The 17577-nt window shown below is 36.5% G+C and overlaps 1 protein-coding gene across 8 annotated transcripts in view; it reads left to right on the plus strand.

Moving 5' to 3' along the window:
- The window catches only part of KDM6A (lysine demethylase 6A), a 209113-nt gene that overhangs the window by 63707 nt on the left and 127829 nt on the right, over window positions 1-17577 (plus strand). For all 8 annotated transcript variants that reach the window (XM_023249060.2, XM_023249061.2, XM_023249063.2 and 5 more), the window contains exon 3: window positions 6714-6822. In XM_023249060.2, coding sequence (XP_023104828.1) covers window positions 6714-6822 — 109 coding nt within the window. The remainder of the gene's footprint in view (window positions 1-6713; window positions 6823-17577) is intronic.

Raw genomic sequence — 17577 nt, forward strand, 5'->3', positions numbered from 1 at the left:
CAGGATTTGCTTTCTTTGTGGCTCAGTTTTCCTATCAATGAAGTAGGGTCTTCCTATTTCATATAGACATTGTGAGGATTCAATGAATAAATATTTGTAAAGTGCTTAGAATAATGCCTGGTACATATCAAGGCCTCTAATATTAGCTATTTGAGCAACTTACTAAGTTATCTACTTTTGATTTCAGTAGTGTATTTCTGTAAGAATATTTTGTAATAGCAAAGCATTTTCAATAGTTTGTTTGAAAAGAATGGTATGTAGGGTGCCATGATAGCATCGTGCATGATGCTTGCTTACTCTTTAGTATCCAGCACATCCACTGAATGAAGAGCAGTAGGTCCAGAGAGGCTGAGAAATCCAGGAGCAAGACTGAGGTGCTTAGATTTTGTTATACTGCCTTTATTTTGATGCAGAAGATGTATATTAGTTGAAAATTGGAGAGAGGGGGATAGGGTAGATTAACAAACATGTAAGTTCTTGCATCTTCTCTAAATTGTTAAGTATGGGTAACAGTTAACTAGATTCCTTTTTCCTTTATCCTTTTTGTATGTATTAATGATTATTTCATTAGGTGGCTGGGATTTTTAAATTTATCTTCTTTTAAAAAAATTATTTTTTGGAGGGAGGGAGAGAGCAAGTGAACATGTATGGGAATAGCAGAGGTGCAGAGAGAGAATCTTAAGCAGACTCCATGCCCAGCGTGGAGCTCCACGCAGGGCTCGATCTCATGACAATGAGATCATGACCTGAGCTGAAATCAAGAGTCGGACGCTCAACCAACTGAGCCACCCAGGTTCCTTGCCCCACCCCGCCTTTTTTTTAAACGAAGGAAGAGGGCTGCATACTCATTTGTTAAATAAAATAATTCTCAGAGACAGTCATCAGTGTCAGGCTTCTTTGCAAGTCCACTGTTCTAGAAATTTAGGCTTCTGCTTTCCTCTGCTCCATCCTCAGCTTTTGCTTCCGCCATCTAGGTGATTCCAGCCAGGGGGAGGAAGGGTTGAAGGAGAGCATGTCTTTCCTGGTATGCCATTGGCCAGAACTTAACCTCAGACTGCACCCACAAGGATGGCTGGGGATCCCAGTATTTATTCTGTAGAAACGTATGTGTAATTTAATTAGGGGTTCTTTTAACAGAAAGAAGAGAAAGGATATCAGGGACACCTAGAATCTGAAGCAAGTTGCAGAAGAACAGTGTGTATATGTAAGTGGGGAAAAGTCTATCAGCTTGCATCTGCACAAAATCACCTTGAATAAAGTAGGAAAGTTTTAATGTTTGTTGCTTCTGGGAACGGGAATTGGCTGGCTGGGATCAGGATTAGGAGACAGACTTTTCACTGTATACCCTTTAGAATTGGTGATATGTACACTTTAATTTTTCAGCAACAGTAAACAGGTATGGAAGTCTGATATACGAGTTCAGGAATAGCTAGGTAATCAGTAATTCTTAAGATTATCATTTTAAGTGTGCAACGTTTCCCTCATTTAAAAAATGTGAGTTGAAATTTCAAAAAATGATTTAGATTCAGGTAGTTTCAACTCTTTAAGATTTGTAAGGTGTTTGAGAAGCAGCCAGGCAAAGGCATTGCTGAATGTTTGGAAAAGGGAAGAATTCTCATTATTTTTGAGACATATTTCTGGGAACGATATCAGCTTTAACAGTGCAAACATTTTTAGGGCTTGAAGGGAACACGTCAGGATACTGTATTGATTTAGAAATTAATTATGGAAATTCAAGTAAAATAAACTAATCATGCAATTAATTTAGGAGAGATGCACTCACATGTATGTGTGTGTGTGTGTGTGTGTGTGTGTGTGTGGGTTTGTATTATATATAATATTATACTTTGTTTATATCACAGAAGCCCAAGGAATCTTTTTAAAAAATGCAGCTCTTGAATTGTTTCCAAAGTAAGAAGTCTCTTTTCTAACTTTCATTAAGATAGCTTAGTAATTTATGCTTTATTTCTTTGCATTTATATGAGCCAAAGATGGCACATTTAATTTTTGGCATATTTAAGTTTTCCTCTTTTCTGATAGAACTGGAGTAAACTTGCTTATAAGTTATACCCATTCATTGGTCTGATGTTTGGAGTACCCAAAGTGCAGTTAATCTTATTTCCTAACAGACAGCTTTCTGAATTTTTGAGTAAAGCTTTAGCATCCCTGATAGTTCTCTTCAGTTAAACTTAGTTAAAATAATTTTCATACAGGGGCGTCTGGGTGGCTCAGTTGGATTAAGCGTCTGACTCTTGATTTTGGCTCAGGTTTGAGCCCTGCATCAGGCTCTGCACTGACAGCGTGGAGCCTGCTTGGGATTTTCTCTCTCTCCTCCTTTCTCTCCCTGCTCTCTCAAGATAAATAAATAAACCTTAAAAAACTTAAAAAAAATAATTTTCGTACAACAGTTCCTCCATTCTTCACCAAAATTGTAGCTCTCTATAAGTTACCACCTGTTAAAATGTGGCACTCAGAACCGGCAATAATGTTAGAGATCTGGTCAGAGTAGGTAAACTGTGGCGAGCTGATCATTGGTGTTGATTTGTATAATATGCTTTATTAATTTGGGTCATGAGTACTTTTTTAGTAGCCGTATTTCATGGATGACATACATGTTGACCTGTAGTCTGCTTAAATCCCTTAATCTTTTTTAAGTACTCAGGTGGCTGCCGAGCCATCTTGTATATCTCTGGCTGGCTTTTAGGACTTATGTGCAAGACTGCATGCTTATCTTTATTATACTCAACCTGAAAGTTTTTGTTCATTTAAAATCATTGGGGTATTTAAATCTACATTAATTTTCTCTACCATTTGTGTGTCCCAGCTACTTTAGCTAATCTTTTAAATTGGAAAAAAAAGTCATTTGTTTAAAAGTTGCCTATATTTAGCAATTCTAAAATATTAACAAGTGTCAGGGCGCCTGGGTAGCTCAGTGGGTTAAGCTTAAGTCCAACTTTTTCGGCTCAGGTCATGATCTCACAGTTCCTGAGTTCAAGCCCTGCGTCAGGCTCTGTGCTGACAGCTCAGAGCCTGGACCCTGTTTCGGATTCTGTGTCTCCCTCTCTCTTTGCCCCTCTCCGGCTCGCTCTGTCTGTCTTTCTCTCTCTCTCTCTCAAAAATGTAAAAAAAAAAAAAAAAAAAACAAGTGTTGTATTTTAGCTAGACCCTGACCAAGTTTATCATACAAGATTGTAGTTTTTAAGCAATTTTTAATGTTAACATTAAAAAAGTAAATTGGTTACAGGTCTGTGTTTAATGAGCTCTAAACTTCAACTGTCAAGGTTTAGAAATAGAGGGCAGTAATAATCTCACTGTTCTGAGAGAACTGATTTTTCAGATAATAAATATAAAGCAGATACTGAGCACAAATTATGTTGAACATTGTGGAAAATTATACTGTAATGGGAGGAAGATATTGACATTCTGTACCTAGCTGGGAGGTTCTTAGTTTACTCTTCTTTGATTGTAGTATTTAATGATTAACTTTATTCTCATTCTCACTGTTTTTTACAGTAGGTGATAAGGATTATAGATGTGTAAGCCACTAACTAGAAGAATCCATAGGATGTAAAAGATTTTTGTGAAAAGCATTGTTTATCCCTGGTGAACTCCATTATTTTTACAGGCTTTTCATTTATGAACATGAGAAATTTTACTTTCTTAATATTTAGCATATGGATTAAATATTCACTTGTTTCTAAGCTTTAAAAATCATCCAGCTGTACACTACCCATTAGCCACATGTCTATTTAAAGAGAAATAAAAATTAAAATGATATAATTTAAAAATTCAGTTGTTGACTTCTAGCCATGGTTCAAGTGCTCAATAGCCACATGTGCCTAGTGGATAGTATATTGGGCAGGACAGATTATAGAACATTTTTATCATCATAGAAAGTGCTCTATTGAATGGTGCTGATCTAGATGCAAATGATTTTCATTTAAATTTCTGACTATCCTCACATTAGAGATAGGATGATTCCTAGAGGAAAGCATAATAATTTTTTAATGGTTTTTATAAGAATAGAAATGGTAGAGGTTAGTTATGAAACAATCTAGGAAATAGAAGTAAAAAGAACAAATAAATAATGTTTCTGTATGACTTTGTATTTTTAACATTTGTTTTATAGTCTAGTCCTTTTTTCCCTGTGTACACTGTATGGGGATGATCTTACTTGCGTATATACTTCAAGTAAAAACAGCAAGAATATAAAAGCAACTATTTTAACAGGCAATATTTTTGATTTATAGAAGTCTATCTAAACTTTGTTCTAAATCTAAACTATCTATATAGATCTTCTAGGTGTATAATTAGCCTTTTGACTAAAAATGTTATTGTAAAAATACTGTGTTTCATTCTAGATTATTGTATGAGTTAGGAGTATTGGAAATTATCCCCAGTTACTTTCCTTTAAATGCTTTTAAAAAATTGTTAGTATTTGCCTGTATCTAATGCCAGGGTTTTCCTCAGACACTTCAAATAAATTCATGAGGTTTCACTACGAAGTGGTGATACAGGCACTTGGAAACTTTATTCTGACTTTTTGCTCCTCTTCATCTTATTCAATATTTGGCTCTGTCAGCATCATCTTTGACCAGCACTATATGTTGGTAGGTACATGCTGGCTTTGTTGGAAATGATTATGAACTTGATAGTGAAGCCTGAGTGTATGGGTGGGTAGGCGAATTGAAAGTCTGTCCATTCTGGCTTTTACCTGGTTTTATGCTTCATGATGATCAGAGTTATGTATGGTATTCATTTTAGATGTGTTCCTTTGTTTTATGGGCACTGGAAGATAAGGCAGTAGATCATGGTAGTGGCATCAAGGTATGGCCATAGGACGGGAGTATAGAGTGTTGCCATCTGTTTGCTTATTAGATCATTAAAGAAAATTTCCTTGGATTTATAACTTGAATCCTTTTTTCACTATGGAACCATGTTTGCTCATAAATTTAATGCTGATCGGCCATAAGGAATTATCAGGGAGGAGTAGAAAAAGTTTCTAAATAGCTTACTAAGAGTTTAAGAAGAAAAGATAATAACTATTTTAATGAGTACTTTATTTACAGTTATTCTTTACTTTAAAGTCACTCATTTAATGTAAAATTAAGAATTGTCATGGTGTAGCCCAATAATTTTATGAATTTTTCTGATATTAAAAAGTACTGAAGTAAATTGTATCTTTGTACTTTTAACCATCTGCCAGATAGGATTATATATGACTTAAATAAAGAGGATCTTGAGATTTCATGCCTCCAAATTATAGTAATTTCTGAGACTTCAGTGTAGCATTCAGAGTCTTAATTACAGGGAAGCAGAATGATTAGTTTTTAGTGATTGTGATTTGGTACATATGCACATGCAGATAGCTAAGAGTGGAATAAGAAATGAAGATAGCCCTTTTATAAATGTTAGGCTTTAAGGATAGTAGAGTCATCCCAGAATTTGCCTGGTTTAGGATGGCTTCTCCAAACTTGATGAACATTTACGTATGTGCTTTGCATAGGTAAATTTTAGGATAGACATTTTGAGACTCTCCATCAAAAGGCCCTATATTTCACAGGAGAGGAAAAATCAAGAGATTTTGAGTGGTTACTTTGCCCCACATCACATTTTCTTATCTCATCAAATGCTCTTGAAGTGGTAGTGAAAGGATTTTTTGGTAACAGAAGCTATTCTGGTTCTTTTCTTTGTGGGGGCCAAACCTGGGAATGTACCCAGAGATTTGAGAAATCATAAACGTTTTCTTTAGTGACTCCAGGACACCTTATAGCACATAACATTGTAGAGTAAATCATTAGCAGGGAAATTTTGACAAACTGTTGGAAAGCTTGAAACAGTCTTGAAAGAGAGCTTTTACTTATCTGAGGAGAAAGTAAAGAAACAATTATTAACTATCTATGGAGTGTTAAGCACTGTGATAAACCTTTATTGAAGTCTTCTAATTTGAATCCTTTTGTCAGTTCTCTGTTACTAAACCTGAGAGTCAGAGAGAAGTTCCCCAGGATCTCCTGTAGCTAATGGCAACTGGAATTTGTCAGGATTCCAGAAGTCTGTTCTTTCCATCGTTCATTTTCTCTTGCAGTATTCTTTATTACAAAAAAAAAAAAAAAAAAAAAAAAAAGTCTCCTTAACATAGTATGTTACTTTTTTTATTTGGTGAAGACATTGTGAGAGTGAGTACATAATGGGTGTATGTGAGGGTAAGACGAAAGACCGGAGTTGGAGTGGGTTTGAAGTATATCATGAGAAGACGTCGCAAAGGCAGTTCATGGTAGCTTAAACTGATAGAGGTTATGACAGAAAGCTATTCAGTATTAATGGTAGCTATTATTACTCTGGAGATTCTGTGAATTCTCACATAATTGAATAAAGTTCTTTCCATCTGCACAAAAGATGGATATTATTTGTTTATGGCAACAAGGACCACAGTAATAATTTAGATTTATAACTTATGAGTAAAGTTATCAAAGTGCTCCTTATCTGGCAACTATTTGTATTTTATAGGTAAGAAAAGTATTTATGCCACAACCAGTGGTTCTTCTAATAAATACTTAGGTATCTAAGGAATGCTGCATGGACTGTGTCTGAGGTAGAAGTGAAATATGTTGATTTCTTGGGTGATTGAATGGAGGATATGTGCATTATCTCAGGAAGGAAATGCATTTTAGGGTTTTTCTTTCTTCTTAAATGTTTGTATTTTTTATTTCTAGGCTGTTCGCTGCTACGAATCTCTAATCTTAAAAGCTGAAGGAAAAGTGGAGTCTGATTTCTTTTGTCAATTAGGTCACTTCAACCTCTTATTGGAAGATTATCCAAAAGGTAATTTTTTCCCCTTGTTAATTACTATTTGACTTATATATGTATTGAAAATAATTGTAATTGTTTGTACTCTACTGAGGGAGCTATCATTTTTACTTTTAAGAAGTTGTAAGCTTGTGAACATCCTAAACAATGAGAAAGAAAAATGGGGTGGGAAGAAATGTGAAAAGTTCACATACATAACTCTATGTAAATCATCAATAAGTTGACCAGTTAAACTGATAACCACCTATATGTGCACTTCTGTTCTGTTTTGGGAAAAATCCCTGCCCTTTAAAGGTTCTACCATAGTAGAAAGTGAGCCATTGATGGACACTCTGGAGAAGTAACAGAGACTCTGTATTTCTCTTCTTTATCCTGGCTGCAAAACTTCCATTTTAGCTAGAAAATATTTAAATGAAAATCTGATCTGTAGTCATGTTATTGTAAAGGTAAGTAACACAGAGAGGTGATTACATATGAGCTTGAGCACCGGAGAGAACACATTTTTTATTCATTTGAATTTTTTTTTCCTGTAAGAAGTGAGTTAAATGACTGAAGGCAGCCCCCGAGATAGGTCCTTTTTATAGTGCCAAGCTGCTGATGCAGATCATTACTCACCTAGGAAGATAAAGCACCCCCAAATACCACCCACTCCCCCAATACCAAAGGCAGAACCCATAGCAAAGAAAAATTGTATCCTTAGAAACCAGAAAGTTTTAACCTTCTGATGATAGTAAACATCTGAATGCAGAGGAAGTAAACATAGTATGTGTTTAGTGGGCAAAGCAACTGGCAGGTTTCAGGGCTGGAGCGAAGGATCACTGCTGTTTAATATTGATGTTTTATTGTGCCACTTTTTTATTAGGTCAGGTGAACGCTTTCCTAACGAATATGCAATTTTTATTTGACATGGGTGTTATATATGAGGTTTGAAGTTAGGTTTCTCTCCCAGCTCATCTCTATTGTTTATAGTGGCATTATCCTTAACAGATTATATATATATATAATCTGTTAAGGATAATATATATATATATATATATATATATATATATATATATATATAATCTGTTAAGGATAATATAAGGAATATATATATAAATATCCCTGAGCTTCAGTCTTCTAATCTGAAAAGCAAGAGATAGAAGGATTTGGGGATTGCTCTGTGAAACTGGTTAGTACTTAGAAAATGTCTTCAGGATCCTAGGTATTAATCATTATTTAACACTCTATGTTTTAATTTTAATTAAGGCTAGTAACTCATTTAAAGGAAACTGTTTTAAATTTTTTTTTTCAACGTTTTTTATTTATTTTTGGGACAGAGAGAGACAGAGCATGAATGGGGGAGGGGCAGAGAGAGAGGGAGACACAGAATCAGAAGCAGGCTCCAGGCTCCGAGCCATCAGCCCAGAGCCTGATGCGGGGCTCGAACTCACGGACCGTGAGATCGTGACCTGGCTGAAGTCGGACGCTTAACCGACTGCGCCACCCAGGCGCCCCTAAAGGAAACTGTTTTAAAAAAGACACAGAAATCCTGTATAATACAAATTTTTAATGCCACATCTTTTACTTGGAGAGCATGCTAATTTGAAGGCACATAAACAGACCTAGACTTGAAAATTAGGTTTGTATATGGAGGATTGGACAGAGGTTCTTGCTGCTTTGTTGTCATATAGATAGATAGATAGATAGATAGATAGATAGATAGTAGCTTTTAAAACTTTATTAATTTATGAACTTAGCTATATTTTCCATTTATAAAGTGTCTGGCTATGAAGGTAATGAAGAGTCTAGGAATATTTGTTTTGGATGTTTTTTTTTCTTTTTTGGGAGGTGAGGTGGGGGTATGTGGCAACTAGACTGTTGGCAAACTAGCTGGCAGGAGTAATCTAATAAGATGGGAGAAGAGAATGATAACCTTTGAGGATTTTAAGTCCTGGAAAAGAGGTACTCTGAGACCCATTTACTGTCATGTAGATGAACTGGCCATTGATAGCTAGGCAGTAGGTCAATTATTTGTAACAGGAAGGAGAAGAAGGTGGCAGTGGACGCAGTATATTGGTCTATTTTTCTATTTTAATATTTTAGTCTATTTTAATATTTTAAGCTGATGGCTTCTGTTTCCTTGATGTTTTTTTAATCCTCCTTGAGTCTTTATTGACCACGTTTCCAAGATTTAAAAAAAAAAAATTCCTTTCTATATACTAATTGTTGAATTCTTTCTGTCCACTCTTCACCATCTTCCTGTAAGTCCAGAAGTAGAGCCTGTCTCTAGCAGGCCCCTCCACACTCCATCACCACCACCACCACCACCACCACCAGTTTATGGAGACATTTGTTGCCTCGGGCTGCTTCCTCCTCCTCTTTGGAACCCAGTACGAGATGAGAAGCTCTGGCCCCAACCAAATAGGCACTTAATTTTGGAGAAGAGATTATAAACCATGGCTTTTTAGGGAGTAAACAGAAACCATGCAACGAACATGTTGAATAAGCTCCTCAGGTATATGTATGTGGGGGACTTACTGGTCCTGTTATTCTGAAGACAGTTCTTTAATTATAGTCGTGAGTCCTCTTCTTTGTGTGAAATTTTCTGAGCTTGGGGTTCCTTGTGAGAAACTGCTTCTACTTCTGCAGTACAGAATGGTAGAATCTGTTTTGTGTACATTTTGGACTGTGTTTTTTCTGTCCTTACTTGTCATTCTGATCCCATCTTGCTTCCTGTCTTACAGGAATTCCTAAAAATTTCTGATCTGCAGATGGTATACTTTGATTATCATTACTGTTATGGATTTATTCATTAAAAGATATTTCCTGTCTTGTCAGATGAATTTGAAGCAGAAGGGAAAAAAGATTTTCTAAAACAGTTTTTTAAAGCCTTTCTGGTTCGCAATTTGTTTGAAGAGTTTGAATTTTTAAAAACAATTTTGTTCATCTGATTGGGTCATTTGGCTTCTAGGAATTTATCCTTATTGTAGGAAAACGAAGGCTCAGTGCACACGGCCTATTGCAGGTTGGATTCCTCTGGAGGGAGTTGAGCATTCAGGATATTTAGTAAGGAGGGCCTTTAGGATCAGCACCTGTGGAAGGTAGGAGACAAAGGATTGGATTGGAGAAGAGGGAGGAGTGGACAGAGGTGAGAAATTGAGCTGTCACAGCCTTGGCCAGGTCCGTGGGGAGCCTTGGAGCTAGAATGGCCCTTCAGAGCTATCCCAACTTTGGGGCAAGGTGAACAGGCCTTTATACTCCATCCTTTTTTTTTTTTTTTTTTTTCCCAACGTTTTTATTTATTTTTGGGACAGAGAGAGACAGAGCATGAACGGGGGAGGGGCAGAGAGAGAGGGAGACACAGAATCGGAAACAGGCTCCAGGCTCTGAGCCATCAGCCCAGAGCCTGACGTGGGGCTTGAACTCACGGACCGCGAGATCGTGACCTGGCTGAAGTCGGACGCTTAACCAACTGCGCCACCCAGGCGCCCCTATACTCCATCCTTTTGATACTGGATACTGGCCAGCCTGGGAAGGAGTGTGACCTCGGGCAAGGTGGCTCTGCACCTAAGGCAGCTCACTGCTGGAGGCTGTCTGCGGGCAGGACTCCCAGTATTCCTTCCTTGAAGCAGGATTTGAATGGGTTTTCGCTGCATCTACCATACCTCCTTGCCACTCCTCACCCCAAAGCTAACCCGTTAACCTTTGCCCAACCAAAGAGCTGATGGAGCTGTCAGACAGGCTGTGTTAAGCCATGGAGATGGGGCGGTGATTTCTCTTCCTTGGGTTGGAAAAGAATCCCAGAGAGCCCTGGGCTGTAGGACAAGCATAGATATTCTTGCGAATATATGTGATGGACCTTAGGAGCAGTTTAATAGAAATCGTGTGTAAGTATCTGTAAATATGTGTGGCAGATTATAGGAAATGATAATCACTAAGTGAAGTAAGTTATTTATAAAATTAAGTAGCAAATTACCTCAGACCACACATCAAAATTATAAGGTAAGAAACTTGGGAGATAGTAAGAATTCCTAAAGGAAAACAGTTGAGGGAGATCTAATAATTACCCGTTCCTGATATCAGCATGAAAACCTTGAAACTTTAAGTTTCTTTATGGTTTATGGTGAGCTGGGGGTTTTCTTTGAAATTCCTGCCAGGGATTGATTTCTCTCCCTTCCCTCCTTCCTTCAAGTAGTTTGTCATTTTGTTGCAGTGTCTGTCACTTGTGGTCAAAATAAATTTTGGTTTTAGTTGCTCAGCAATTACAGATGTCTAGGGCAACTTTCCAGCCAAGAGTTGCTAATGTGAAAAGGTCTTAATCAGAGTAGATGAGCTCTCTTTGTCTTCTCTCTGTCTTTCTTGGGTGGAATGACAGTACTCCATCCTAAGATGTATGAAGTATAAGAACATAGAGTGCATGTTTTCCAGTCATAGATGTTGAGTTTGGCTTCTTCAAAAATTACTGTTTTTGTTTTTTTAATCCTTGCATGGTTCTCTTCATTGTTGTAGCTGTTAGAACTAAAGGTTGTGGTTCTTTTAAGAATCTGCTTTGTTTAAACTCCTTTCACTTAGAGAATCATTGGGAATTAGTTTGCATAGTATATATGTTTGCTATACAGTAAAAATTTGTGTTGAGATAGTAAAATAAAATGAAATAAAAACCCAAAGTACTGACCTAAACGGCCGTGTAGTATCCATAGAAGATGAATATTACGTATCTCTCTGAAAACCCATTGCGGTTGGGGTGATTGTTCACGCATTGTCATTGTACTCACAGTCATTGCACTCGATTTTTCCACGTGACTTCAGTGTATTGAGTGGTTTTTGAACTGTGATATAAATATATATATTATAATATATATTTAAATATATAAATATAAAAATAAAAAAAAAATAAAGATCACCAGTGCCTCCACACCTTTCATTGCAAATTTGGGAATCCCCGATTTTGCTCAGTCTGCTCATGGCCTAGAATTACAAAATGCACTGTAGAAATACCGAAGGGAGCAAAATAGTCACCATAACCCAGGCTGTCACAAGCCTGTGTCTAGGCAATAAGCACAAGTTATAGTAGCTTCAAGAACCAGAGAGCTGTAGCAGAACACATTGAAGGGAACACAAAGAAGACATATAGTTGGTGTCTCTTGTAGTAAGCCAGATGTGACATACTAAAGACCTTGAGGAGTATATTAATTTAATAATGACAAGGAAGCAGTAAGTCTGAGATTTCAGTATGTGCATTAATTTGACTTGAAGGCCTCTGAAGGTGCTGATGTAGCGGTAAAAGGATTGTTTCTTTGCTTTTCCAACTTTCTGTCTGCTTGAATCTGTAATATTAAATCTTTTCAAACGTGTGGAGAGAGGGGGATGTGGGAACAAAGATCTGTTGTGGTGGATGCTGTTCAGAGGGCTTTTCAAATGTTAACATGTATTTAATATGTATTAATGCTGCATAAAAAGGAAAAGATGGGGGCGCCTGGGTGGCTCAGTCCGTTAAGCATCCAACTCTTGATTTCGGCTCAGGTCAGGATCTCACAGTTCATGAGTTCAAGCCCTGCATTGGGCTCTGTGCTGGTAGTGCAGAGCCTGCTTGGAATTCTTTCTCTCCCTGCCCCTCCCCTGCTCCACACACTCTCTCTCTCTTCAAATAAACTAAAGAAAAAGGGAAAAGATGTGTTTTAGGCAATCAGGATTTGAGAAGGCGAAAGGTGCTAGTGAGCTAAGTACATCAGTCATTTATATGAAATGAAATAGTTAATATAAGCTCTCTGAGATACTCATTTATTCCAGGGTATAAATAAAACTTTTTCAGTCAAGCCTCAGATAACAAAACAAAACAAATCAAAGAACTCTTTAGGCAAGTGCAGCCTGTTCTGGCCTAAAGATGGCAGTCAGTACAGCTGACATAGCTTTGTCTCCTTCCAGACCCGCAGACTCATCCACTAGCAGCTAACCTGTAGTGTTATACATTGGGCTACAAACACTGAGTTCTGCCTGCAGTTAGTACATAGCCTAATATTGGGAGTATAGACGGAATTTTAAACCTTTTCCTTCCTTGCATTTCTATCACATCTAACTCTGAAGGCGGCTCCCTTTTTTTCTGGCAGGGCTGTCACCTTTAACTTACATTGTTGTTTCGTTTTATCCTGTGCTGCATATATGGACTTGTCACCAGGCACACCCTCTTTGTTTTGTTTTGACAGTATTAACCCAAAGCCATAATATTTCCAAGCATGCCGAAGTCGTAAATCTTTCTTAACCCTCTTTACTCCCTACTGTATTTCTCTGGAAATACGTCTCTCTTTATTTAATTGCAAACAGATTCTATTGTAGCTTTGAACTTCTCTTTTTATTCTTCAGTTACACCTTACTCTTTTATTGAAAAACTCTTTAGGCTGCTTGTGATCTCTAAAGAATTAACTAGAATTAAGTGGCTTGATATCCACTCATTGTCAGGGAAATGCAAATCAGAACTACAGTGAGCAGTCACCTCACACCTGTCGTAGTGGCTAAAATCAACAAGACAAGAAATAACAAGTGTTGGCAAGGATGTGGAGAAAGGAACTCTTGTGCATTGTTGGTCGGAATGCAAACTGGTGCAGCCATTCTAGAAAACAGTAAGAGGTTCCTTAAAAATTTAAGAATAGAACTACCCTACGATCTAGCAATCACACTATGGGGTATTTACCCAAAGAATAAAAAACCCCCACTAACTCAAAGAGATACATATGCCCCCAGGTTTATTGCAACATTATTTATGATAGTCAAACTATATTTATAGTAGTCAAACTATGGAAGCAGCCCAAGTGTCCATCAATAGATGAATGGATAAAGAAGATGTGTGTGTGTATACACGCGCACACTGGAATTTTATTATTCAGCTATAAAAAAAAAAGGAATGAAATCTTGACATTGCAACAGCATGGGTAGAGCTAGGGGAGTATATAATGCTGAGTGAATTAAGTCAGTCAGAGAGACACAAATACCATATGATTTCACGCACATGTGGAATTTAAGAAACAAACGAGCAAAAGGGAACAAAAAAGAGAGAGGCAAACTAACCAAGAAACAGACTCTTAACTATAGAGAACAAACTGGTGGCTATCACAGGGCCAGTGGGTAGGGGGATGGGTGAAATAGCTGATGGGGATTTTTTTGTTTTAAATAACTAAATCTTTTTTTTTAATGCCTATTTTTTGTGGGAGAGAGAGAGAGAGAGAGAGAGAGTGAGAGAGAACGAACACACAGGGTAGGGGCAGAGAGAAAGGGTGACACAGAGTCTGAAGCAGGCTCCAGGCTCCGAGCTGTCAGCACAGAGCCCGACGCAGGGCTCAAACCCACAAACTGCAAGATCATGACATGAGCTGAAGTTGGACGCTTAACCGACTGAACCACCCAGGCTTCCCAGTGATGGGGATTAAAGAGTATACACTTGTTATGATGAAAAAAATAAAAGGAAATAAAAAAAAGGCTTAATGTCACAGTCTCTTAGTAAGTGGTGAGGTCAGGATTAGAACACAGGTTTACCTAAAGCTGCTTCTTTCACACTACATCCTATTGCCTTCCTGGGAGCCCTCCTTTGATGATGTTGACCATCTCCTAATTTTAACACAAGTACACTTATTTTAACATTTACACAAATAATATATTTGGTGTTTAAAGAAAAATATTATAAGATACATAACCATGAAAGTTAAATAGCCTGAGAGCTGGAGCCATGTGTTCACATCTGTATTTCACTGTTAGCCACTTAATACTTATGAAACACTACGTGAATGCTTTAATGACCCATTGGTCTTTTATCATCTAGAGGCACTTGTTTTTAAACATTTTTGATGCTTATCTTTTATAGACTTTTCTATTACAATAAATTTCCAATATTTGAAAACTGAATTAAACTCTGTAACTTTCTTTAACCCTGTGTATCATGTTAATTTCTCCAGCTCAAAAATACACTTTGTAACATTTCAGTTTCCTGAATAAGTGTCTATCATACAGGTAGGAGAATTCTCTGTTGGATGTGTAAACTATTTCTTTCCTGCTATTAACATCATCAGTATATTGTCTATCATTGTAGCTAAATCTTTGTTTTTATTTTTAGAAGGAATACGTTGATGTCATAGGCTTTACTGAGCAACAGTACACACACACACACACACACACGCACACACACCCTTGAAAAACGTGTTTGAACTGCATAGCTACACTTATATGTGGAATTTTTTCAGTAAATACACTGCAGTACTATAAATGTATTTTCTCTTAGGATTTTATTAACATTTTCTTAACATTAGCTTACTTTAAGAATACAGTATATAATACATGTAACATGCAAAATACATGTTAATCGACTCTTTATGTTAAAGCTTTCAGTCAACAGTAGGCTATTAGTAAAGTTTTTGGGGAGTTGAAAGTTCCATGTGGATTTTCAACTGTGTTGTGCAAGGGTTAACTATTAAAACTTTTGAGTGCTAAATTAAACTACAAAAAAGTTTTACTAATTTATACTTATAGCACTAGTAGAATGAAAAAGCTGCCTATTTCCTTAACGTTTTCCCAGTTTGGGCTATTTCCATTATTATTATTTAATTTTATCATTTTCATGTATGAAAAATGGTATGTATATAGTGTGGCTATGAAGGACAAATGACTGTGTATAGTACCCTTTTCCCATCTGTATAGGTGATTCTTTTATCCTTGAAAATTTCCTTGTTTCTTCCTCTTCTCCTGTTTTCATGAGGTCAAGGGCCAAATAATGAACATGGGAGAAAGATTAAAGAACACTTAAGTTGTTATAATAGTTAAATTTAACTTGCTTCTCATTGTTTTCTCTTGTCTTTATTTTTTTCAGGCCTAGCTTCTTTGTTAGTACTTCGACAGTTTTTAAATAATCTTTTAAATTATATTTTTCTTTTTTTTAATCCAAAAAGACTACATGTGCTTATTTAAAAATGAAATAAAACTCAAAATTATGCAAAAGTAATTTGAAGTTTGTTCATAAATAAAGTCGCTTCCCAGGATTAAAAAGATGTGAGCTTTGGCAGTTGGTTGATAGCGAGTTGATATTAATTTGTTTTGGGCACATCACTCTTTGTTAGGTGGCAAAAGCAAACAAAAGTTTTGCCTGAAGTAATGTTAAAAAGATTGCCTAGTGGGGTGAAGAAGGACTTTTTGAACTGGTGGAGAACTCAGGGATCACAAAGTGAAGATGAGATGATTTAGGGAAGTAAGAGCCTAGTAAGATATATGCTACAGTCATTGTGAAAAAGGTTTAAGCATTATAAGGATGTCCAAACAAATGATTCCCCTTATTCTCTATTAAGGACTTTAGAAAAATGTAGTTGTAGTGGACTAGGAATTCTTTTTCGTGGATAGAGTAACTGACTTAGAGATTTGAAATGATGGCTTTGCTTTGAATAAAAGGATTTCACTAGAGAGACTCTGGTGATGGGCACTTTTATAGTCTTTAGAGTTTGAATGATTTATTTGGATCAGGAATCATAAAATATGTTAAGATCTTTTCTTAGAATAGAATGCTAGGTCTAATGGAGTAAAGTAATAATTGTTGAGAAATGTGTAAATGAGTGGAAAGGTAACAAATGCTCATGGAAGGAAATGTGTGATTTACAGATTTGGGCTGGCAGTTTGTTGACTTTGAATTTGAGGGTTTATATTTATTTCTTGGTTAATCATATTGTAGTACAGATGCCATGTTTCTCCCAACTGATAGTCACATAGGCTTCAGTTTCAGTTACTTTGGAAGTACCATATTATCTCTTTAAGGCTCCTCTAATTCTAAAATGTGAATTTTATGAAGTCACATAACATATATTATTAGGTTATTGGAAATACAACCTTCCAAAGTTGTTGGGATTCTATAGCATCATTAAAAGGGCAGTCCAGATTTGACATGGTGACCGGACAAAATTGCTAGAGACTTGGACTTCTGTTGGTTAGGATGTTTTTAGGCTCAAAAGCAAAGACCTGATTCTAGCTTAAATAATAAGCACATTAATCGCCTCCCATAATTGGAAGTTCACAGGTGAGTTGTGTACTAGGCCTAGTTTGAGGTCTAGAAGTATCCAGCTACTTTCCACTTGTTTCTCTTCTATGGGCTTCATACTAAACATAGTTCCCTTTGTGGTGGCATTTGGTGATATATATGCTTCCTTGTTCTCATCCAGCAGTAGAGGGAGAATACTTTTCCCATGACTGTCTTTTATAAATCAGTGATGATTTCTGGACATGAACCTTGTTTGACTATTCTCTTCCAGCTAGTTTGATAAATAAGTTGGTTTACTTTTCTTTTGAGAAGACCATTAATCAATGACCTTTATGAACTAGCACAAATCATGTGTGAACAACTAGAAAATGCAGGATGATTTGCAATCAGCTTTTCACCAAACTGGATGTGCTTCCAAGGATAGGTTGGTTGGCATCATCTTTATGCCAAAAGATGAACATTATTTAAGTTACTTATTCAGATATGTAATGATGTTTTTGGGTAATGCTTCTCTAATTTGAACTTGCTTAGAAAGTTCTCTGGATTGTATTCATATATATTTTGGCTGTTTACTGATAAACAGTATGGAAGCATTATACATGTAATTCTAGAAAATGTTAATTTCCATTTCCCTCCATTTTTATCATTGTAAAATTTTATTGCATTTGTTAAATCTTATTTGAAAAATCCAAGTCTTTTTTCAGTTGAGGTATACTTGATGTATACCATTAGTTTCAGATGCTGTACAGCATAATGGTTCAATATATACATTGCAAAATCACAATAAG

This window comes from Felis catus, chromosome X (genome assembly GCF_018350175.1).
Source record: "Felis catus isolate Fca126 chromosome X, F.catus_Fca126_mat1.0, whole genome shotgun sequence".
Taxonomy (NCBI): Eukaryota; Metazoa; Chordata; class Mammalia; order Carnivora; family Felidae; genus Felis; species Felis catus.